Source organism: Lindgomyces ingoldianus (assembly GCF_010093535.1).
Source record: "Lindgomyces ingoldianus strain ATCC 200398 unplaced genomic scaffold BDR25scaffold_4, whole genome shotgun sequence".
Classification (NCBI taxonomy): domain Eukaryota; kingdom Fungi; phylum Ascomycota; class Dothideomycetes; order Pleosporales; family Lindgomycetaceae; genus Lindgomyces; species Lindgomyces ingoldianus.
In genome coordinates this window covers 957,997-981,570 of record NW_022985165.1, presented here as the reverse complement: position 1 = coordinate 981,570, position 23,574 = coordinate 957,997, and the positions used below count along the sequence as shown (strand labels likewise).

The following is a 23,574-nucleotide window of genomic DNA, read 5'->3' as shown; positions in this document are numbered from 1 at the left end:
TTACATCAAGGAGTGATGTTGATGCAGTAGAGGCAGCTCGGTTTGTCAGGCTTCAATTTTTTAGGTACACTTGGACTTTGAAGAGGTTGGGTATAGTTAGTATTCGCAAGGAATTAGTTGCCGAAGCTAGCAGCCCATCTCCTACCCAGCTCCTGCTCACCCGCTGATTCTAGCTAGCTAGCCTGGTACCTGAAAGACTTTTGCGCAGAAATCGTGGCTTAAGTGGATCTTACTCGAGATGTTACAGCTTTCCACGCAAGCATATGGGGGAATATACAGCGGGGACAAGAAGGTAGTGAATGAATTTAAGGGCTGGCTTGGCTATTTAACAGTGATGATTCTGTCGGCAATCTGTTCGAACATAATTCCCAAATGACTATATTATATATCCATAACATAACTAATTCCTTTCATGTGCTACCATTCGGCAAAGTCTTGCTAATTCAGGAATCCAATCTCCTTCCAAATGTGAATGTACTTCCTCACCACCTCCTCACTCACAGCCCCTACGGTAGTAAGACTCTCTGAATGCTCAAGAGCCTTCTTGACATCCAATACGAGTCCGCCGCAAGACATGCGCAAGTAGTTACTATCCAAGAACTCCAGTAGAGTAGCGGCGGGGTTGTTGTGCTGAGGTGCAGCTCGCACACGTTCTACCCACTCTTCAAAGGGAATCAAGCTTGGGATACCTAACGCATCTGATAATATGGCATTTAGTTCGCTCCAAGGCTGGCCGACTGGGTTCTCGACGTGGTAGATCGGATAGGGGTTGCAACTGGAGAGTGCTAGGTCCGATAACGTGGCGGCAACATCATTGACCGGCGTCCAGTAGGCTGTGCCGCTCGAGTCCGGCAAGGCTCTCAATGTCTGCGAAGACTTGATCAGGAATCCAAAATGCTCCATTGGATTCCAATACCCGCTGGTCTTAGATCCTGCAATTTGCCCTAAACGGACCGCCATTGTACGAAACCGGTCCGGATGCTTGTGTAACGTCTCGTCGAGCATTCTCTCGCAGCCCCACTTGGCATCTCCGTATCCATTTGGCAGGACAGAGTCGATGTCGACGCGCTCTTCAGGCACCTTTGTCACCTTCTCGCTATTGCCAAGACCGTAATGACCGACAACCCCAATAGAAGACACCATCTGGAAAGTGAACTTGAAGCTCTCTGGGCCACGGGAGGCAGCCTTGGATGCGAACTCGATCAGATTGCGCATAGTCTGAAATTGCGACTCGAATCCAGCCAACGGACGTTTGGCGCTCATGGGCCACGCATTGTGGATGAGGTGAGTGACTGAACCAACGAGCGTTGCGTACTGATCCTTGGAGAGCCCAAGCATACCCTTTGACGTGTCTGTCTGGAATACGCGCAACTTAGGCTTGAGATTTTCGGGAAATCGGATACCTTTGCTGCGCATGGCCTTGTATTGGCGATCAAAAGGATCTGCTTTGTTCTCCCGGTTGAGGCAAACAACTGTCTTCACATTAGATAGCTGGGCGAGATGATAGACCAAGTGGCCTCCCAAGCTTCCTGTCCCGCCCGTGACTAACACTACCTTTTTATCCTCACTCGGTGCCGTTGAGGCCAGATAAGGGGCCGGGCAAGTGAATCCGGTCGTGTAGGTGTGAATATACTCATCCACTGCTTGCTTACGGGCTGTGAGCACGGCTCTCTCGCTCTGGGTGTGTTTCGCCGCGCCGTTCATCTTGGCCGTCTGCATCGCAGTGGTGACAGGCTTCATTTCATTGGGAACTGAGATGGGGAACTCGTTGCTCTCAGGGAGAGGCTCGATGTTCCTAATATCTTTCTCTCCCACCAACAAGCGTTTGAGGTCGGCCACAGTCGGGCATTCCAGAAAGAGGGCCTCGTGCTGCATATCAATCTCGAGCTCATCCCGGAATCGGCTTGCGACCACAAGCGACAGCAGCGAGTCGACTCCGGCGTCAGCAAAATTCGTCTCGTCCGTAAGCTCCTCTACTGCGAGACCGCTCTCTTCTGAAACGATTTGGAGAGCACGATGGAAATCATGTTGAGACATGGTAGAATGCTCGCTCGTAGCAGGAGTGGTCATGCCGGTAACTGTGGCGGTGTTTGGATTAGTGTCACCCCATCGCGGTGTCGATACTCCAGTTGTGCTAGCACTGGGGTTTCCCAGCGCTACTTTGAGGTCTCTGACTGTTGGATGCTCGTAAAAGAGGGCATTGAAGTCGAGATCGATATCGAGTTCTTCCTTGAATCGGGAGGAGATAGTCAGTCCCAGGAGGGAGTCGACACCGACGTCGGCGAAGACCGTGCTATCAGTCAAGTCGTCTACAGCAAGCCCACTCTCTTCTGATATTATAGAAAGAGCTTTCATGAGCCTTGAAGGGCTGTTTTCTGTTGTGACGGCTGGTGGAATTATATGCGTGGTGGACGCTGAAGCTGATAGGAAAGCCTGTTTCTGTTGCACAGGCTGCTGCTTCTGTGATCTGTTCCCACTCTCGATTGATAGAATTACCTTCAAAACCCGGCGAGGCACGCCTTGAATCTGGTGTTGAATTAGCAAGCGTGAGTAAGATCTTGGAATGCAATCTACGAACCGCAATTTGCCCAAAAGACGCAACAACTCTATCATCGTTGAGAATAACAACATCTCCAAGCCACAGTTTATCTGGACCTTGTTCCATACGAGTATAAGTAACGTATTCCTTATCAAAGTCGAGGGGTTCAAAGATCTGGAATGAGCCCCATCCGTGGTTCATGAAAACTTCCACATCAAGGTCAGAGAAGTCATTGCAGTTCATAGTGAAGCCGCAAGATTGAGTCAAAGCATCAATGATCGCTGGGTGGGTGTGGAATGCTCCGCCACGCTTAACGCTGCCAAAACTGAGACGACTAGTTGCCTCCAGTGTGTTACTATTAAGGATAATCTCGTCAATGGCTCGGTAGTCGTCATGGAACCGTGCCAACGGTCTTATGGCGCGATACACCATAGGCCGGTTGAAACGTGCGGTGGTTCCAGTCGGGATTCCAGCCCGAAGAGCACCCAATTTCTTTTTCAGATTGGGTACATCTGCCTGGAGCACCTGCTGAAGGCCACTCTCTTTGAATTGTACAACGCAACGTGCATGCTCTTGTAAATTATGTTTGCTCTGCGTCAAATTAGTGCCCTGTATGTATATATTTCTAGGATTTACTTACGTCGAAAGACATAAACTTGATGGCTGCGGCCTGAGACTCCCAATCTACTTCGGTGTGTGCCTGTAGAAGCTGCTGGGTGGCCCCAGCCCTCAAGATGAGAGCTTTGGAGATGGTCATCTTCGTTATGTCGACTAGGTTCTCGTCTTGATTGGGGCGATACCGCTGAAGAAGGTAGTTTCCTAGGGTCAACGTGATGTCTGCGTATACCGAGGGAGTACAGAGCGGGATGCCGTCTACCTCATGGCCTTGCACTAATGGGCTCAGGTCCTTGCGCGCGATGTCTGCTTCGACGATTATATGGGTCTTAGTAGAGTCTCCCGACTCTTCAACAATGCGATGGATGGTCGTACTCTCAAGCTTCGGGGTGTTTGCTATAGTTAGAGGGGGATCTCCTTTGCGCAATGACCAGTCATTCACATACTGGATCCAGTAGTGCTTCGTGTCCCAGGAATATGCCGGCAGAGAGAGAACCTTGCGCGAAGCCTCAAAGTCGCGATGATATTCAGCCCAGCGTATATCTGCTCCCGCCATATAAAGGGATCCCAATGTCGATCCCAATACCGGCCAGATTTTCCTTCCGCACTGTGAAGTAGCCAGTGTTGTCATCTGTGATCCTAGGGTGGCTTTGATCATGCTCGAAACTGCCGGGTGTGGACCAATCTCTAGTATAGTCGTTTGATCCGTAATTACATTTCCATTCTGCGCGTCTAGTAATGCCCCTAACATGTTGACGGGTTCACGGCAGTGCCTTACTAGATACTCTGCGTTGAATTTCCCGATATCGTTAACCACACCACCATCAAGGGGACATAAAACAGGGATTCTAGGCGTATGGAACGTGACCGCACTCGCGACGGTCTTAAGGTCTGGCAGGATGGGGTCCATCTGAGAGGAATGAAACGCATATGGGATTTTAAGTATCGTAGAGTCCAGGCCAGTGTCAGAAAGTAAGCGTTTGATATCGGAAATCTCTTGGTTTGAGCCTGCCAGGACGGTTTCGATTGGGGAGTTGATGCATGCTATCTGAAGCTTGGCGTCTTTCAGCAGCTTCGTGATGTCGCTCACTGACCCTTTAACCACAAGCATGGCGTGCGTGTCACGGGTGCACTTTTCTTGCAGCAACGTCGCCCGCTTGCCGACGAGATAGAGGGTATCAGCGTCGGAGAGTACGCTTGCAACATTTAGAGCGGCATACTCGCCTAGACTGTGACCGACAACAGCAATGGGTGTGATATTCCAGGACGACAGCGTTTTGTACATTGCAATCTGTAGGCACACACTTGCTAGGTGAACCACGATAGGTGAGAAATTAGTAAAGTCTCGTTCTGTGGATTCAATGACAGGCAGTATAGACTCAAAGCCGAGGCTCTGCCCAATGTGATTCAAGCGATGAATCTCAGCCCGGAAGATGGAGAAGTGCTCGAACAACTCTCTCCCCATGCCTGGATATAGGGCTCCCTGGCCTGTGAAAGCGAAGAGGATCTTTGGGGTGCTTTTCGGTCTGTTTACACCTTTGTTATCTCTAAGTGCCGCTTGAATTTGAGTACGGAGATTCTCGGTTGTAGACGCAGACAGCATGACGCGATGCGGATGGTGGATGCGGCGTGCTGTCGTGGTGTATGATAGCTGACCTAGGGAAACACTCGGACACTGCTCCATGAATCTAAGCATGGAATTCAAATTCCCTTGTAGTGAGACTCCGTTCTTGGCAGATATCGCTACCAGCTGGTGGGTGCGGGGGTCTTTGGGGCTGTCGGAAAGTTCCTGCGCGACTGGTGCATCTTCGATCAAGAGAGCGGAATTCCCACCAGCGGCGCTGAAGTTATTCACGAAAACCCTCCTCGGCTTGTAAGGATCCGCATTACGCTCCCAAGGAACAGGCTTTTGTGCAATTTTGACGTTGCGGTCGGAAAGATCGGGTGGAAACCTCTGATTCAACCTTGTTTTGATCCCGCAGTGCGGCACTATGGTGTTCCTTTGCATCATAAGCAACACTTTAATGAGACTTGAGACCCCCGAAGCAGCTTCACCGTGGCCGATATTGGCTTTTGCTGAGCCAAGGTAGAGTTGCTGGTCTGTCTTTCTACCCTTTTCGACTTCAGACAATGATGGAGCGAACGTGTCAAGAACGCTGGACATTTCCCCTGCGTCACCAGCTTGAGTTCCTCTATATTTGGTTATTAATGCGTCAATGGACATTTGCAATGATCATGAAGGGAAGGAATATCTTACGTTCCGTGCATCTCAACGTATCCCACCGTGTAGGGATCCACTCCACCCTGGTTTAGAATCTTGCTAAATATTTCCCGCTGAGCCCCAACGTGCGGCCGTGTTATAGATTCCGACTCGGCTGAATGATTTGTGTTTGCACCTAAGATGATCCCCAAAATTGGGTCATTGTCCATTAGAGCGTCTTCAAGACGCTTGATAATAACTGTTCCAATGCCTTCTCCTCGACAATATCCATCAGCACTATCGTCGAAAGTTTTGCAATTGCCCGTTCGTGAAAGGAAATGGCCGCGATCAAGCCCCGCAGTAAAATCAGGGTTTGTTAGAACATTGGTTCCCCCTGCAATGGCTGTGTCAATGTCCCCGCGCCATAGTGAATTGCATGCTAGGTGAATACCAGCAAGGCTTGACGAACATGCCGTATCGACCGCATAGCTAGGACCGCTGAATTTGAAACAGTAGTTGATTCGACCTGGAATAAATGCTCGATTTCCTCCGGGAATAAAGTATGTATCGATATTTTGGGCGCTGTTCGTCTCCATCCAGTCGTTGCTCGTGACTCCATAGAAGACCCCAACACGATCACGTCTGGTAGAGGGCGTGGCATCAGGAACAAGCCCAGCCTGTTCGATTGCCTCATATGCTGTCATTAATGCGAGCCTCTGGGCGGGATCGATTTGGGGTGCCTCTCTTGGAGAGATGTTGAAGAAGCGGGCGTCAAACTCAGCTGGGTCATCAAGCCAGCAGCCGAATGGTGTTGCACTCGTGTTTTTGCGGGCTCCAGTTGGGTCAACATGCGTTTTGACATCCCAGTGGAGGGCGGGAGCAGGCTTATGGACATCCAAACCCAGGTACAGAAGGTCCCAGAAGGCATCAACGTCTTTTGCCCCAGGAAACCGCCCAGACATACCGATAATGGCGAGCTTGGGCGTCCTTAGATTCGAGGAAGCAGTGGTAGATTCTGGAGCCCGTTTACTTTGGACCTGCGTAGGCAGCAGCAATGAACGCAACGTTGTTTGCCGAAGCTCGGCGTAGACGAGTTGGTCGGCTGTAGTAGCAATAGGAACGACAGAGAAGGACTTCGAATCAGCCTGGTAGATCCAGGACTGGATCCCTTGGAGAATACCACTCCATTGAACAGGTCTCAATAGAATCTCCCTGACCGCATCTTCCAATAGTGTCGCAAAATTGTGCCTTTCTTCAGGCTTGCTACCCGACAACACTGGAATCTGCTCACACATATCACCTTTCTCAGTAGAAACATCTTTGACAATCTCTGTGACATCGTATTCACTGTGTACATGCGGGGCGTGATATGGTCCGAATATGGGAATGTTCTTGTATCTAGCATTTCGGAAATCGCTCGACTTGATGAGGAGTTGAATCGATGATGGCGGTCCGCTCACAGTAATCCAGTTTGGCGCATAGGCACTGATATATGGTTTGCTTGTCATTGGGAGTGTCTAAAGAAAGTCAGTGGGTGCGATCCTTACAAGTGCATGTATGAGGCAACTTACACTTTGTTCGCAGAATTTGCGAACAAAGTCCACCGTCGCTGCATCTGGTAGAATAATTGACCAATTTTGGTCCGATTCGTGACCAACTGAAACTCGATTGGCGGCTTCAGTTACAACTAGCCCAGTTCTGAAGGCTACAGTTACCGCATCGACAGATAGGGAAAGAAAGTCCAGCATGTTACAGCTGCAACTCAGGACAGCTGCAGCAAGCGTTCCAGTACAGATACCAACCACCCTTGATGTGTTTACAGTAGGGAACCAATTGTCTCCTTGACTATACAATAATTAGCTAGTATCTCATATCTTACTGATAGAGGAGATTGCACTTACATGACGAAAGCTCCGAGATGATACATGCATGTTACAGCCATATCGAGCGGTACATATCGCTTGCCACTCCTGCTCCAGAGCACGAGGTCTTCGATGGAGGTGAATCGAGGGAGATCTTCCTTGATGTCTTGAGGAAGTTTACACATCTCCACGCGGACTGCATCGTAGGTCTTCTCAAGGAAAGCTTCCAGAATTGGATTGTCGCGGTGCTGTAGCAGCTCCTTCAACCGGGGTTGTATGTCATAAGTCTGGTCACCAAAGAGATACAGCTTCAGAGATTCTGCCATGATTGGACTTTGTGATGTTGAATCGAGGGCTCTGGTGGAACTTGAGGTGGTCTAGATATCTGCTTCGTGAAACTCGGGTTGGCTGTCGTCTAAACTATCGGTTGCCTTTTTGTTACTCGAGGTGAACGCCCAGGAAACTTGTCTTATTAGATAATAAGCGGTATATCCAATTATGTTTTTGCTACATCCCGCTCAACTGAGTGTTTAACACCCGTACCTTAAGGCTCGGGACATGGTCCTCTGCCTCTGTGATTGCCTTCGGGCAATACCCATCCCGACTAGGTCTCTAGCATCCCCTATGAACCGAAAACAACAGTATCGCCAAAACGCTTCTCAGCTCCCCCGCTATACGGATCGTTTCGCTGACTCTTTCGTGGGGGTAATTTTTTTTGGAAGGGCCTCTTAAAGGCTCAAGCGGCCCCTGAAGTGAGTGTTGGCGCTAGCGACCCGCGCAAGGGGGCATGGACGATTTCCCGGACGCTGGAAGTTCGGCACCCAGACAGCGAGTTCTTCTGATAGCCCGCGAGATAGTGCCCGATTGGCTAACAATGGGTTCGGCGTGGCGCAAGGGAGGGGTCCGGGCCGGGCCTTTGCACTGTCGTCATGCGTCGTCCTGCGTTTACGACGTGAATAACAGTTTAGCCTAAAACACAAAGCAAGCAGAAGATAAGTTGTCTTTCAAGTCAATTGATTAAGTTTATTCTAATAATCAGCTGCAGATGTGCAGTCTCCATAGTACAGCGTAGCTATAGGATCGCTACGGTTGTGGTTCTAGCAAATATCTCGCCCTGCCAATAGCAACTTTTCAGACACCTTCACGGGAAAGACTTGGCTGACATATCAGACTGTGTGGCTTGCAGGGTGGCTTACTCCATGAAACTCTGGTTTCCTCCCGTCGACTATCTGGGCAGGTGTAGTTATCATCTCAGCGCATTGACAATCCTGCGGGCCCCGTACGTGCGAATCCTGTATGCACAAATCCTGTATGTGCGAATCCCACGGGCTGATGTTCGTGTTGAAGCCTGTATGGAATGTATATAATTGTCTGTAGGACAACGCCCTGATTCTGCAGCACAACACTTTCCCCGAAGATGCCCGAAGATGATGCGAGAAGACCGAGAATTGGTCGCCCGAAACTGCGGACGAGTTGTGACGAATGTGGCGCAGCTAAGCTGCGATGTGATCGTGGCCAGCCCGAGTGTGGGCGCTGTGTGTCCCATGGTATTTCGTGCGTCTACGGCGTTTCGCGCAAGATGGGGAAACCGCCACGACAGAAGCCTCGTTCAAGCTCAGTGCAGGTATCCACTGACCAGGTTAATGTCACGGAGGGTGAGTTTCACTACATTGCGTACCTTTCCCTATCATTGCTAACGTGCTCATAGCCTGTGATACGGCTGATGACATGATCGATCTGGAAGGATCCTTCGATCAATCAACTCTGCCTCTGTCAGCCTTTACCTCTCTGGATTTTAATGAATGGCCTAACGTCGACCAATTCAACACTAGTTTATTTCCGAATACTCCAGAATCATACGCCACTCACTTTACGATACATCCAGTCCAGCCTAGTAAGAGCCACCCGGCGGTCGACCAAATCTTACCGCATCATGACTGCTCGCGCAAGGCCTATGACATGCTAGGAAGGTTGTCCCTGTTCGATGACCGATCGCTCGGAACACCTTTAGCCGCCGACGAGGTTCCTTTCGATCATGTGTTGCGCCTTAGTCGAGAAGCGAGCGAGCAGCTCAGCAAGCTTCTAGCCTGCTCCTGTGCCCCATGCCCCAGTCTCACGTTTGTGAAGGCTTCAATTATTTCCAAAATACTGTCGTGGTACCACCAAGCGGCCATATGCATGCAGGTTGCTGCTTCGCGCGCCCTGACTGCAATACCAAACTCAGTTACACCAGCATGCATAGCCGTTGGATCATTCAACGTAGACGACGAACGCGTCCAGGCGGCCTTGAAGATTCAGTTATTGTTAGGTGAGATGAGAAGAGCAGGCCTTTTAATTGATCAATTCACCATGCATGGAACTGGTTCAACTTATCATGACGATCAATCGAACCCGGACAGCGTCGATAGATTATATAAACACCTAACCACTTGGTTAAAGGGCGAGCACTCGCGGATAATCCATATCATGAGGTCAAAGCTGAGAGAGCTGAACAGCTGAGGGACCTAATCAGCGCTCGACATGGAGCCTAATGTCTTATGGAATTCCTCTCTGCCTCATACGTTATCGATTGGAACGAATGACGCCAACTTCCGGAGTTTTGGTGCTTCTAGATTGGTCAGATTGGTCACAACCAAACAATTAGAACTAGAAAATACATAGAATTATTCAAGGTAGCATATTCAGTGAATAGGATACAGTTAATTCAGGACATCTTCATTACATCTCAGTCTTGAACTATTCCATCAAGGTCAACCGAAATGCCCCTTAACTCATAGCCTTCATTTTTTGCAATTTCCCACTGCTTCTCAATCACACGGCGCCTCTCTTCAGTTCTTGGGATGAACCTAGCAGCGAATGGCTTGGGCAGGCTAAATCCCGCATCTGGGTAGGCGTTGTCGCTCAAGTCCATTTCAGTCTCTCTACCATTCACCAACGGTGGTCGGATTTCGAAGCCCCACAGAATGCCGGCGAGTGCGATGTCTAAAGAATTTTCGGCAAGTCGAGCCCCTGGACATGTTCTCCTTCCGGTACTGAAGGTGAAGTGATCACGTTTGTATGGATCGCTCATGGCTGCGTACTCCGAGCTGTATAGGGGATGGTCAAGGTACCGCTCTGGCATGAACTCGAATGGCTTCTCGAATCGACGAGGATCAAAATGCAAGAAAGCCGTATTGGCGACTAGAACGGTGCCCTTCGGAATAATGTAGTCCTTGTAACGGACGTCTTCGTTTGCGTAGTGCCGGATTCCGGGAGCGAGGATGGGGTTCATTCGAAGCATTTCCTTTACACAAGCACGGATATAGGGCAGATTTCCCATATCTGCGAACGTCGGGAGTCGATCGGGTCCAACTACACTCATGAGCTCTTTCTGTGCTTCGTCTTGTACCCTCTGGTTTGCAGCAAGTTGGAGGATAAGACTGTTTAGTGTCGCCGACGTAGTCTCGAAGCCGGCCTCCACAAGGCCTGTTGAGACCCAGATCAGGTGCTCTTCCGATAGTCCTTGGGCATACCAATGCTCCTTTTTCTCATAGATCTCGCGAGCGTAGCAGTGTGGTGCCTTACTTGACATGACCTGCTCTTCCAACCTCCTCCACAAGTCCATTTTGATATCCAGAACTTGTTGAGCGGCTTCCCGAGCAGCTTTTAGGCCAGGCTGTAGCCACTTAGGTAAGAGGGCAAGTGGTGGGAGCTCATCCACAAGGAATGCTCCTGGCCGCGATGTTCTTCTGAGTATGCCCTGGCTCTTTACTGCATTCTGTGCATCCGGATGATTCCAATTCTGAACCCGCGTGCCGAAAGTGTTGGTCATGATGATACTGATTGCGTACCGGCGCATGTGTTGGTAAAAGTTTTGCTGATTCGCGTTATCAGTGAGTAGATCGAACAGCAACTGTTTCGCCTCGAACTCCTGGCACGGGACGAAGGTTTTGGTCATCGGTACTGTAGTCATCTGGCGCACCACGGATCGGAGAGCTCGCCAACGCGGCCCGTAGGGCATTGTAGGCATGCGATTTCCGCCCGTTACTATATCGTGGCCCATAGGGGAAGGAGCCTTGGAGGACGTAACAATAGCTTGTTTCTCGAGAATTTCTCGTATTGCCTCAGGGCTATTAATCACCACCCAGTCATACCATCCTACGCGGATCTTGAAGATGTCGCCATATTGCTTTGCCCAGGTGCGGAATAGATCAGGCGCCTTTGGCGGAAGTTTATAGCCAACACCCACTAGCGGCCATCCTCTAGGTCCTGGAATCTTATTGAGCCTGCGGTCATGTCGCAGCCATGATGCTGCGATTGCTACGGTAAATGCAAATGCTGCAAAAGTAACCGCTCGATAGGTCTGGTATAGCACTAGAAATTCTCCCATGGCGGATAGAAGGTTGATCGATCGTCGATGCTGTGCAAAACCCAATGTTCGCTTTTGGTTTATCGTTTGATATGTATGCACATTGATACTTGACTGCAAGTCAGAGCCAACCGGATCCGCCACACTCTTGAAATCCAGTTTAAAAGCGAAATTGGTTAATACGATTCCTGCACCACCATTTGCAGTGTCGCGCCGGCAACTCAATAATTGTCCACAGTCGGCCAGATCGCGGCGTGTGGGCCTCCACCAAACAGGAGTAAGCTTTGATGCCCGAGCCTATTAATTATTCGGTTTATGCTTATCTGAGCTCGGACAGCCAACCAGAATCTTTCCTCCACAAGGACCCGTCTTACACCCGAGCCCTTCGGGTTCGGCTCGGGATCACCACCACATCTTAGCCGATTGGGGGAATTAAACGAACATCTGGACACGCTGAACCCGTTGCATACCAACGAATGTTTATTGTGAGCTTTGGGGATAATCTGCCTAGTCAAGCCTACGTCAATTTTGGACTTTCTACGATTAACCTTCAACATGCCATTCAACCATGAGAATGGCGTCTCAGACATTTCATCTCATCTTGAAGAGCTAAGCTGGACCATCACACACAATGCCAGCGTTTTGAGCCAGCACCTTAAGGCAAATAATCTTCCGCAGCCTTCCTTCAACAGTGATAGCCCTAGTGTTGTCATCCCCAGAGACTCTCCACAAAGGGTCATCAAAGCTCAGCAAGACCTCATTGCAGCTGCTCTTGAGGTTTCTCAGTTGGCCATTGGACCTAGCGAGTTCTTGCCCAACCTAGCTCTAGGTGTAAGCTCCAGGCACTTCTCCAACAGGATACGTTTGTAAATACTTATAGTTCATAGTTCCAATATATCTCTTGCATCACATGGCTCTGCCAGTACGACATTTTTCATCTCGTACCCTTAAACGGCACGATTAGCTATGTAGACCTGGCTGCAGCAGCTCGTGTCCCTGAGCAACGCATCAAGAGCATGGTCCGCATGGCCATGACCAATACCTTATTCCGAGAGCAGCCTGACGGCAACAGAGTCGGTCACTCCGCAACATCTGCGCTGCTAGCACGAGATCCTGATGTCTATACATACGCTACCTACATGTGTACGAAGTCGGCGCCAATGGCTATGCACCTGGCTGAAGCGCACCGGCGCTGGGGCGCCGATACCATGCGCACTTATGAAACCGCATACAATGCAGCTTTTGAAACGGACCTTCCTTTCTTCGATCATCTTAGCAGGGACAAGGCACGCATGAGAGAGTTTGCAGCGTATATGCGACATGTTCGGAGTAGCGATGCTGTGGATCTCAAACACCTAGTATCTGGCTTCGCGTGGCAAAGCATGCAAGACGGCGGACTAGTCGTAGACGTAAGTGTCGCAATTCTTGTATTTCAACTACTCGACACTAATCTTTCATCCGTTCAGGTGGGTGGATCTACTGGCAGTGCAGCCATAGCCCTCGCCCAAGCGTTTCCCCATCTTTCATTCATAGTGCAGGACCTACCTGCCAATGCAGAAAGCGGACAGAAAGCTGTATCAGAGTCGCTACCAGATGAAATTAAGTCCCGTGTTACGTTTCAGAGCCACGACTTCACCCAACCGCAACCTGTGCGAGGCGCAAACATTTATCTCCTTAGAATGATTCTACACGACTGGCCGGACAATGAAGCAATCACTATTATCAGGAATATTGTGGCAGCAATGGATCCGGCAGTCTCTCGGTTGCTCATCATGGATACAGTGCTACCGAAGCCAGGATCTGTGCCGGTTTCGGTGGAGCGTATCGCGAGAGCTAGAGACCTAACTATGCTCCAAGCCTTCAATAGTAAGGAGCGGCACTTGGACGATTGGAAAGAGCTGCTTGAGGCCACAGAATCTGGTGTGGAGTTGGTGAGTGTCACTCAACCATTTGGAAGTGCTATGTCAGTTATGGAAGTAAGGGTAAATTCTGGAACTACCTCAAACAGTCAGAACGGCGCGCTGTGAGTCCAAGCATAAATCTGGTAGCTGTCAGTAATCATGATGTATAAGAATTAGTACTAGTTGCTTGATATATTTCGCTTATAGATTAAGCATAAGCTTCGCAAAGCGTGACACAAAGCTTATTTTACGCCCTCCTCGTTAACCTCAAAATAGAGACTGCCTTGTTGTTAGGCTGAGCCGATTTAATGAATGTCATGACACGTGATCACTAAGAAGTCCGGGGCTGAGAAATGAGCAAAATGGTACGCTTGGCTTTTTCGGATGCCGAACAAAAGCCCTTTTCCTAGACCACTGGACAGTTCTTTTCGAACAAATAAGAGCAAGGATACTTTCTATTCTCGAATAAAGTGCTGTATACAGTCCCCGCGGGACCGAAGTTTCGCCATTAGCATTTGGGCTCTAGGATGGGCTACCCAATCAATCATGGGCACGGCGTCCCACAATACTACACATATTATATAGCACCTCGGACACTCAGTCCACAATATATCACTTCTCTTGTAGCTCATGCTCACCGCAGCCTTTCATCATTGCAAAATTTCTGCTTAATATGGCATCAGACCATCCTTCCGTTACAGCGACCAATGTTGAGCTTTCTCCTAGTGCCACTCCCGGCTATACGCATGCCAACGGACTGACCGGAGAAAGCGCAAAGAAAGCATCCGAGCTTCTCACTGCCAATCACGCACTCTATCACACGCGATGGTCGGCCCTGGGTTTTCACAGTAAGTTGGACTAGTTTATCACATGGATCCTTTGCTGATGTCGACTTCGGACCAAATCACTCATCACCTTCTTGCTCTTTGGGCCCTTGGGGCATCTCCCGAACAAATTCAAGAAATGTTTGATTACAATACGCCGTACCAAGTTTCTATGAGACAACCTGATGGCATCGGCGCAGCGCATGTGGACATGGTGGATACGGTGGTGTTTGATGAGTGCCTTGGCAAGAACGAGTTCTATAAGGATTACCTACAATATTTTGAAAATGAAATCACCAAGAAGGGCATGAAAGCCGTGGTCAAGCAGTACGTTCTCAAAGGGGATGAAAGGGCAAACGACATTTTTTGCCGCATGTTCACAGGTTCGTCAGCTTGAAAAGCGCATCAAATTCCCGGCTAATTGCTCTTATCAAAGATATGGGGGCTGCGATGATCCATCTTGGATGCGGTCTAGAGTTCCAGCAATCCAGTGTTGTGGCAGAAGCACTGGCCTCAGCGTGTGTTCACGACGATTGGCCAAAGAGTGTGTTGCTTCCCACCGAAGAGTTCGTCAGGTCAAACGTAAAAACTCCCACTAAGCCACTACTTCAAGTGCTAGAAAGCTTGCGTAGCGATCCAGTCGTTGCAGCAGGTGTGAAAGCTTCCGATCCCTTCAACAAAATAAGAGACGGGCTCCTTAAGCGAGTTCCTAAAGATCATCTCGTGCCCTACCTGAGTCAATTCCAAGTCAAATCTGAGGCGCAGGATCTAGAGCAAAAGCTAGGAGACATGATGCAAACCTGTGCGTACATGACAGGCGCGGCACAGCAGCCGGACAAACTTGAGGCAATTGACTATGTCCTTCTGCATAGTGTTACGCTCTCAGTTCACTACGCGGCTATATTGGCCCTGGACTGGCTCTCGGACGATGAAAAAGCTCGGCTACTTGAAGCTAAGGGCAGAATGGATGCACTCACATACGCTGGCTGTGGAAGTCCACGCCTTCATCCGGAGCGCATCAGTGCCTATGTGCCAAAGTATCCAAATCATGGTTGGCCTGAGCTTTTTCAACGCGCTGTGGTCTACCGCGATGAAGGCCATGTGGCGAAGTTGATTCGCAGTTTGTATGCCTTGGAACAGTTGGACGAGACTACCATGATGCCTGAATTGCCAATCCGGAAACCAGACTTTGTCAAGATTGCCCACATGGTATTGGATTCAACGGAGCGATTAGCTAATTCCAATAGCAGCATGTTGCCAGACAAGGTAGCAGATGCCATTGCTAGCCAGGTAGGTCTTGGAGGTGAGATGGTGGTGAATAATAGGAAGAGGTGGGTGTTTTATTGTGGGCTTGATCAGGCCTGGCAATTCTTTCCGGACTTGTAAGCGGCAGCCGTGGCTCATGTTTTGCAGCCGAGAAGACAAAATTGATAAATCTGACGAGGAATAAGGAGCTGAACAAGGGCGAAATCGGCATGAATGGGATGAGCATTAAAATATCCCTAAAGCAAAACTACTGGGGGCTGTATTTAATCAAGGGGTGAGATGGAAACAGAACGTGCGAAGTTGTCAAGACCACCACCAATGAGTCGCCTCAGACACCTTCGCTCAACCCAAATGAGACAACTGTACGAGACATCACTCCGAGGTTGGACTGCGCATCAACCATCTAGCACAATCCTGAAGAAGACAAAGGACATCCCAAAGTGCTTAACTCAATGCAGAGAACTGCAGTACTCAAGATCCTATCAGCATTCAGAACAGTCACTACGCAAATCCTAGAAGTTAAGGCAAACGTTCCGTACATACAGCCCCGGCTCAAGTATCGAGCACAGAACATCATCGCCCATCTGCAAACCCTCCCCAAAGGATATCCGATACAAAAATCCCCAGAAAGAAGGAAAGGGAGGTGAATACGGAATGAGACTTCCCTCGAGCTCCGGCTAGCAGAAGTCATTAAGACGATGGGTCAGACCCTGCCCAGAACCCGGAAACGATCGGGGCGAAATCTCTCGGGTCATTCTTGAGGATAGCAACCTGAATGACCTCCCAGCCTGGTTTCTCAGTAACCTTTTGCCTTATCAGAGACCACCTGAAATATGTAATCCACTGAAACAGGCGGCTTCCACTGGCCAGATAGATGTGCTTCAGCATCTGTTGCAGAAGGTCAATGGATACCTTAGAAATGGTGAGAACAACTCTAAACTTATCTCACCCGCGGTCAAATAAACTCTTAGAGTGTCCGTTTTCGGCTTGCATCGCGGAACAGGGACAATGATCACTTTAATGAACGGAAACCAAATTAGACATAGTCTCCAAATCGCGAATTGTCTCTCAAAGAACGTTAGATAGAGATTTTATGTGAACCAAGTAACGTTCTTATCCCTACTCTCCGTTAAGGAGTCAGATGCGGATTAGCTAGAGTCTCAACGGATTAAAATTTTTAGTTTGAAATGATGGTCAACAAAATATGGAACCTGCGCATTCAAAAAAAAAAAAAAGATGACATACACTCCAAGGCTTGATTCGCGTTTCTTGATATGATAGAAGGAAGCATGTATTTCCTTTATACGATTGCATACTACTAATCCCTCCCGACTCACGAGTTGACGCCTTCGGATATGTCCGTGAACCCTCTAAGAATATCAAACAGAACTCAAGTGACTGGGAGTTTTACATACTATCCTTGATTAGCCGCTATCGCCTCGCAAATCAAAGTTTCGTCTTCAAGCATACCCTCTGCAAATTCATTCCTCTCTATCTCTTCTTCCATCGCATTTATGATATCTAGCACTTTATCCCTGGCATCAACCCCGTCGAGAAGCAAGTCCACCATCGGCGCGCTGCGACTACGCCTCAAGGCCCAGCGATAATAGCTCTGCACATTAATTGACATCGGTTCCAAAGTTCATAGCTAGCTTTGCGAGAGAGAGAGAGAGAGAGAGAGAGAGAGTCGTTCTTAGCTGCAAGGTTGAGCGCGATCCGAACCCACTCTTTTGGTCATCGTAGAGAAGGTATTTTTTTCGTCAAAGTGCCGGACGAGATCAGTGTGGCCTTGCTCACAAGCGGTCTCATCTGCGATCCTAAGAAGTTTAGCTCTAGTAACAACGTGATGCACCATGTTGTTGTGAGTGGTATCTAGACAACTTCAGCAGCTCCTTCCATAACGTTATTACAGCCCCTAGAGACAGTGGGATAGTGTCTGATGTATATCTCTGGCTGCCCCAGACAACTCAACATGAGTGCTCTATGGACGCGGATAGATACTCCATAACCGCAAGTCTAATTGTGAAGCTAGGAGGAGCACCAGAGGCATGAGTAACTGGATTGATTGCTGAAGGAGGGGAACTACGGGTTTATATAGTACTAGGTGAACCCGTCATGTGACTTAAGGCCAGCAATAGCTCTAGGCAGCAGTGGGTGAAAGGAGTGTAGGTGACTAGAGCTTAGAGAGCTCCGTGCCTACAAACACTAATTCTAATAGAAAGATATTTTAGAGTCTAGAAAAGTGATCCGCATGCGTCCCCACCATCATCACTACAGACGCCTTATCTCTTGCTATGAATCATTTGAGTCTATAGGATGGTGGCCAGATCCATGCTGAGAAGCAGCCCTCATGAGACAGGACAGTTCTCGGTGAAGTTAAAGATATCGTTTAGATTTACTCAAAACCGGACTGGTACATCCTTTCACGGAATAAAACTGGACGCTCCTTCTCTGCCCAGAGGCTCCGCTCCTTCAACTCGACTCATACGGAATGCCTCGATCCTCTTATCCTACAAAAATGATGCTACTCGATCTACCACCAGACATTTTCGAAGTAATCATATCAGAGTACGTCCGCTCTGATGGCTGCAATGCATGGTACAGAAGGGGCATGTGCAGTAAATATACATATGCCCAAGCACTACATACATCTCTTCTGATTGTTATTTGAACCATTTCCCAAGGATATCTACCGCGAGCATTTCTGAAAGGCAAGAGGCTAAGAAGCTGTTTGTAAACGTGTTATTGACACTTATTTTTCAGGCTAATTGCCATGGCCACCATTGGAGCCCTTGGAACTGATCGGGTGAAAGCGTGAGGTGAGGGGGTTAACGTCATAAGCCACAATGCACGCGAAGACCTCTACAACAAGGTCGAGGAACTCCGTATTTGGGGGCCGCCGGTGGAAGGCAGAGGGGGAGAAGATTCGGGGAGGAGGCTTCGGTTTATGTAATGTGATGTGATGGCGGGGATCACCACCAACAACGGAACTTGGTAAGGGCACGACACCAAGCTACACTTGTAACTCGTCTTTCATCTTACACGCGGCGCCCCATTCTATCCAAGCAACAGTATATCTTCAACGAACACTTCCCTGCAGTGTCTGATCCCAATCTACGGTCCCTCTCATTAAACTATCGAAGAAGGCCGCGTCGACACCCTGAAATGCCCAGTCATTCACGCTCGCTGCCAGCCCTGGATACTGCAATTGGTGCTGGTGAAGTTCGTCTTCCGCGTTGACACTGGCTAGAGCTACTTGTGACACTCGCACTGGTTGCGCATCAGGCTCGGACAGAAAAGAACTTGCTTGAGAGTTCTGGTGGAGCGCCTCACTGAAACCAGCTGTAGAAAATAGGTGATTGGCTACGTGGACGGAGTCGGGGATATCGGTTAGCAACGGTTGAAGGGGATTTGGCTCGGTCGGCCAGTTCTTTGTGATGCCGGCGCGGCCGATCTTGATGATGCCGAAGTAGGGTATTGAGAGCTGAAGCTCGCCACAGTGTTCTTCAAGACAGCACACAGTATTGTGAGCGGAATGGCCCATTCCGCAGGCAGTATCATTTTCGATCTCAAGCAAACGCCGCAGCTGCTCGGCACTTTTGTGAGTAAGGTTATCATTTGTGTGCTTTCCTAACTTCTCCAGGTTTTCAAGAAGCTGTTCTACCATAGCGCGGTCACCGAGTCGTTGATGTGCCCGCCAGTCCTCCACTTCGAGCCTATGACTATCGATATGAGCGAGGAGTATTGTCATGCCGGCCATGAAGGCGAAGAAATCAGCGGTGCGACAATAAATGGCCACTATGTTGCGGTTGAAGTTACGGAACGCGATGCATCGATGAAGTATCTCGCGGCTGGCATTGACGCAGGTAATTTTAGCATACGTGTGGTAGCTGGACTCTTTTTCGCAGCGGAGGAGGTATGGTAAGTGCAGGAGATGAACAAGATTATAGTGATGAAGCTGGTCGCAAAGCCGCATCGTTTCCCAGAATGCTTCTCGGGTGTTTGGTTGAAGAGTGGTAAAGTTTGGTGGCAGCCAGAATTTATCCGGAAGGGCTTTCGCGACGTTCAAGAGCTCTCGGTCGAGTTTTCGTGTTGTAGTGAAGTCCTGGGAAAATGGGTCGCGCCTATTACGATCGATGATGCTTCTCGCAATAAGAGTGTGCGCCCGCTCGAGCCTGCAACTGGGCGTCTCGCCGGGAACGTCATTCTCCATATTAGTCTCTTGTCCACCATGTGGGAGACCAAGCATGAGACTCAAATAGCTGTCCATATAAACGATACGGAACCACATAAACTTTGGGTTCATTTTGGCATTTGCCTCGAGGGCCTTGACCGGAGGCGGGTTCGGATGGTCCATCTTCATCAGCTGGGCAATCACCATAGCCTTCCTAAAAGCAAGCCATGCCCGCCGCAGGTTGCCACCATTGGACTGAAAGACGCCTTCGAGTATGATACACTCAAGACCTTCGATACAGCAAACGATTTTTTCATTCGTGGTGACTAAACGCACTGCAGTATCCACCAATCTGTCCATGACAGTTGGGGGGTATTCTTCAAGACCGTGGGTATGCTGCGTTCGAAAATACTGCAGGAACAAAGCCAAGATGATCATTCGTTTCGCCACTAGAACTGGCGGCGTCGTGGAAGGATCGGGGATCTTAGCGAAATCGTTGACAAAGTCGAACGCTTCATGCTCAGGGCGATCGCCGGATTTCGTGAAAATTTGATGGCAGTAGAACGTAGCGATGTAGTCCGACTTGCAGAAGACGTTGATGTCTTCTTGGGAAGGAAACGCCTCGAGTAGCTCTTCTGAAAGCTTCCTGCAATCGTCCGTCATGCGAACAGCAGAGTGGCTTGTTGTGACACATGATTCTGGTGGAGGGTTGAACGAGTCGTGGGATTGGTAGTCACTGGCCGGAGTGAAGTAGCCAGACTTTCTGCGTGCAGGCAGTCTAATCCCAGCTAGAGGGACGTCTCTCTCGACGTTATGGCCAACTTCAATCAGTTGCTCGAGGAGTGTTTCCACTCTCTGAATGCGATCGAGAAGCAGGTCGCGATTGCTCTCAGCGTGGGCTTGGAATTCTTCTTCAGGCTGGTCTTGGCCGATGCATGGTGCGGCACGACGGCGACAGGCAATGCACACAGTATTTGATGTCGTATCGAATGTGCACTTGACTTTTCGCTTCTTGCAGTCCCAGCAGCTCTTGGTTCCCTTCCGAAGCTTTCGGCGCTTGGTGTCAGGCTCTGGGCTTGTCGAATCCGCCATGGCGCCGTTTCGGTGGAGGTGCAACGTCGGACATGAGATGATAACTCATGAAAAGGGTCGAGTGAGGATCATGCGAACAACAAAGTTCCGCCGACTCGGCGGAAAGACTGAGCAGCGCCAAGAGGGCTGACAAGCCTCATATCTTCATGCATGCACATCCATCCATCTGAAGGCAAAGCGAAAAGTGTGACATTTGATTGGCTGATGGAATAGGCTTTGAAACATAGTCATCACGTGCACCTACACCCTTTCCTGTGACACTCCAACCTAGTGCTCCTTCTCGCGAGCATCTGTTTCTAGCACAAAGGCCTTTATAGGCTGTTTGACTACGTGCTTGCTGCTCAATCCACAGCTTTAGACCAATAGTCCATCCTGTCGTCTTTCTTGTACACGTAAGACTTGCATGAATCCCGATTTTTGTCGTTCAAGCAACATCATCTTTCACTCCATCTGCATGAAGTCGCTCCCGGGGTATGAACACTGCAAGCAGACAAGTAAATCCAACAAGGGCGACGACGAGGGCAAACGTAACTTTGATACCAGCCATATACGCTAGCACGATAGCGGGAACTTGATCGGCAGGGAAAGCATGTCGGATTTGCGTCGCACCAGTCCCAATAACCATCTGCGGGTTGACATCTGGAGCCGTCTTGACGAGCTCACTCACCATGCGGTTCACAAAACCAGATTGTGCAGCGGAGACAGAAAACGAGCCTCCGATGGTTTGGAAGACTGCACGCAATCTCGTTAGTCCCCGTGCCTCTCGGGAGATATTAAAGAATGAGCTTACAGAATACGGTTGCAGTCACCGACGACACGTCCTCCATCTTTGCATTTGCCTGCGCGATGGTAATGCCCATCTGGAATCCGAGCCCACAGGCAGCGCCATAGAAAAGTTGGTAGCCAATCCACTTCCCCATGGGTGTACCAATGTCGAAAGTATACATCAAGCCGGCACTGATAGTCGCCATAACGGCGCCTGCTGCCATGAACGGCGCAGCGTGACCAGTCTTCGAGACGACGGTGCCACTGATTGTGCTTCCTACGGCCATCGCCAGAACCAAGGGTAGATTGAGGACACCGGACGAGATTGCGGTCCGGTTATCGACGCTCTGGAAGTAAATCGGGAGGTAGTATAGGAGGACGAAATAGGATGCAGCGAAGAAGAACTGGAAAGCGGATGGCAGCCAGACGAAGCGTTGGCTGAGGAGACGGCGCTGCAACATGGCGCGGTCATTGTTGAAGTACTCCCAGACGATAAAAGCGATCCAGATCAAGAAGAAGCCGACGAAGAGACCGATGACAGTGCTACTGTCCCAGGGCTTTTTCTGGCCCCCATACTCAACAGCGAGAATGAATGAGATGATGCCGGCCATAACAAGGGCGACGCCGAGGGGATCCATCTGGAGGAACTTCTCCTTCCAGGTCGCTTTCGTCGTCATCGCTTGGGGTGGGGTTTTGAAGAAGAAGAGGATTAGGATTGCGGAGAGGCCGCCGACTGGGAGGTTGAAGTAGAAGCTGTGGTTGTCAGCGTCTGGTTGCGATGCGTCGGAGCTGGGTGTCAACTTACCACCAGCGCCAGGTAACCCTATCCGCGAACACACCACCTAGGATCGGCCCAAGTACACTAGATAATCCGTAAACAGCACCAACGAGCCCAATCAGTCCAGGTCGCAACTTTGGTTCCGCAGCGAACGCTACAATGGTGAAGGCTCCGGTCGCAACTCCAGCGGCACCAACACCAGCGAAAGCGCGGCCAACGACAAAGGTCGTTGAGTTTTGAGAAACTGCGCAGATAAGACTACCAACCATGAAGATGGAGATTGCGCCTAGGAAGGAAGCTTTCAACGGGAAGTATTTGAAGAATTTTCCAGATGCAGGTTGGAAGCCGCCGTAGGTCATGAAGTATACGGAACCGTACCAGGACACCATGTTCAGGCCGTCGAACTCATCAGTGATTTTTGGAATCGCGGTACCAATAATGGTCATGTCGAGGGCTACCAGGAAGACGGAGCAGACCAATGCGAGAAGGATGGGCACCAGGAGTTTGCCCGTTGGATACTCTTCTACTGGCCCGTCACCGGAAGTGGCTACCTCTTGTTCTTCAACACTTTGCTCATAGCCCGGCTGCGGTTCCTTCTCTTCGGCCATGAGATCTGGAGTTGTGACACCGCTGGCAGACTGTTTATTCGCGCCCGGCGCCAAGGTAAAGCTGGACGACTTTTCTTGCTCCATTGCGCAACCCTCGCTTCCTCTGGTTATAAACTAAAATGTAATATAGGAAGAAGTCGTGGTGTCTTAGGGTTCGCACTCGGAAAGTTGTGCTCTTAAAATATGATAACGTAGTGCAAAGAGAAGCCTGAGGGTGGGAAGGTATTTACCACGTTCCATAGCAGCAGCGGCAGACCCTATCTTCTATATATGACGCACGGATTTGTTTTGCGCTTTTTCCTCGAGTCGAATCAAACAGGTGCTCATTCCCATGCCGGGCAAGCCACGCCAAGACTGCATCACCGAGCCTTCGGCGGAGCGATCCCTCCCCTTTCGTGTAGTGATTGGCTTCCTACGGGGCATGCTTACTCACTTCCTTGAAAATTTCGGAATACTTGGAAAGCCGAGAAAGAATTGCGGCTGCTTAGCGGATGATTCCATGTGGGTTCGTATCATTGTGAATCGAGGTTGAGAGCGGCAAGCGAGACGGTGGTTCGGCGACGCATAAGATGGGGAATTGGTTATGACAAAATGGAAGAGGA

General features: G+C 49.7%; 8 protein-coding genes across 8 annotated transcripts; 3 read left to right on the top strand and 5 right to left on the bottom strand.

The window, feature by feature from the left end:
• Positions 1-438: 438 nt before the first annotated feature.
• BDR25DRAFT_379429 (ketoacyl-synt-domain-containing protein) lies at positions 439-7,542 on the bottom strand (the record flags this gene model as incomplete). Its single annotated transcript, XM_033697607.1, has 6 exons — positions 439-2,526; positions 2,579-3,130; positions 3,180-5,346; positions 5,412-6,871; positions 6,926-7,199; positions 7,256-7,542. The coding sequence occupies 6 exons, from the start codon at positions 7,540-7,542 to the stop codon at positions 439-441; spliced, it is 6,828 nt and encodes a 2,275-aa protein (XP_033552693.1).
• Positions 7,543-8,633: 1,091 nt separating this feature from the next.
• BDR25DRAFT_339825 (uncharacterized protein) lies at positions 8,634-9,715 on the top strand (the record flags this gene model as incomplete). The annotated part of the gene is made up of 2 exons (XM_033693437.1): positions 8,634-8,871; positions 8,925-9,715. The coding sequence occupies 2 exons, from the start codon at positions 8,634-8,636 to the stop codon at positions 9,713-9,715; spliced, it is 1,029 nt and encodes a 342-aa protein (XP_033552692.1).
• A 226-nt stretch (positions 9,716-9,941) lies between these two features.
• BDR25DRAFT_211414 (cytochrome P450 CYP2 subfamily) lies at positions 9,942-11,027 on the bottom strand (the record flags this gene model as incomplete). The annotated part of the gene is made up of 1 exon (XM_033684682.1): positions 9,942-11,027. The coding sequence occupies one exon, from the start codon at positions 11,025-11,027 to the stop codon at positions 9,942-9,944; it is 1,086 nt and encodes a 361-aa protein (XP_033552691.1).
• Positions 11,028-12,119: 1,092 nt separating this feature from the next.
• BDR25DRAFT_379420 (S-adenosyl-L-methionine-dependent methyltransferase) lies at positions 12,120-13,699 on the top strand (the record flags this gene model as incomplete). Its single annotated transcript, XM_033697606.1, has 4 exons — positions 12,120-12,395; positions 12,452-12,973; positions 13,031-13,546; positions 13,673-13,699. The coding sequence occupies 4 exons, from the start codon at positions 12,120-12,122 to the stop codon at positions 13,697-13,699; spliced, it is 1,341 nt and encodes a 446-aa protein (XP_033552690.1).
• A 439-nt stretch (positions 13,700-14,138) lies between these two features.
• Positions 14,139-15,675, top strand: BDR25DRAFT_379416 (uncharacterized protein; the record flags this gene model as incomplete). Its single annotated transcript, XM_033697605.1, is given in 3 exon segments — positions 14,139-14,313; positions 14,328-14,672; positions 14,726-15,675. The coding sequence occupies 3 exon segments, from the start codon at positions 14,139-14,141 to the stop codon at positions 15,673-15,675; spliced, it is 1,470 nt and encodes a 489-aa protein (XP_033552689.1).
• A 1,009-nt stretch (positions 15,676-16,684) lies between these two features.
• Positions 16,685-17,672, bottom strand: BDR25DRAFT_350125 (uncharacterized protein; the record flags this gene model as incomplete). The annotated part of the gene is made up of 8 exons (XM_033694646.1): positions 16,685-16,714; positions 16,797-16,887; positions 16,971-17,138; positions 17,174-17,252; positions 17,278-17,364; positions 17,408-17,508; positions 17,545-17,623; positions 17,666-17,672. The coding sequence occupies 8 exons, from the start codon at positions 17,670-17,672 to the stop codon at positions 16,685-16,687; spliced, it is 642 nt and encodes a 213-aa protein (XP_033552688.1).
• Positions 17,673-18,251: 579 nt separating this feature from the next.
• Positions 18,252-20,881, bottom strand: BDR25DRAFT_253430 (uncharacterized protein). Its single transcript, XM_033686239.1, has 2 exons — positions 18,895-20,881; positions 18,252-18,750 (listed from the first exon to the last, which is right to left on the bottom strand). The coding sequence occupies exons 1-2, from the start codon at positions 20,819-20,821 to the stop codon at positions 18,635-18,637; spliced, it is 2,043 nt and encodes a 680-aa protein (XP_033552687.1). The 5' UTR covers positions 20,822-20,881; the 3' UTR covers positions 18,252-18,634.
• A 364-nt stretch (positions 20,882-21,245) lies between these two features.
• BDR25DRAFT_310303 (MFS general substrate transporter) lies at positions 21,246-23,395 on the bottom strand (the record flags this gene model as incomplete). The annotated part of the gene is made up of 4 exons (XM_033691142.1): positions 21,246-21,553; positions 21,612-22,339; positions 22,392-23,086; positions 23,252-23,395. 4 exons carry the CDS (start codon positions 23,393-23,395, stop codon positions 21,246-21,248), a joined length of 1,875 nt encoding a protein of 624 aa, XP_033552686.1.
• Positions 23,396-23,574: the final 179 nt, after the last annotated feature.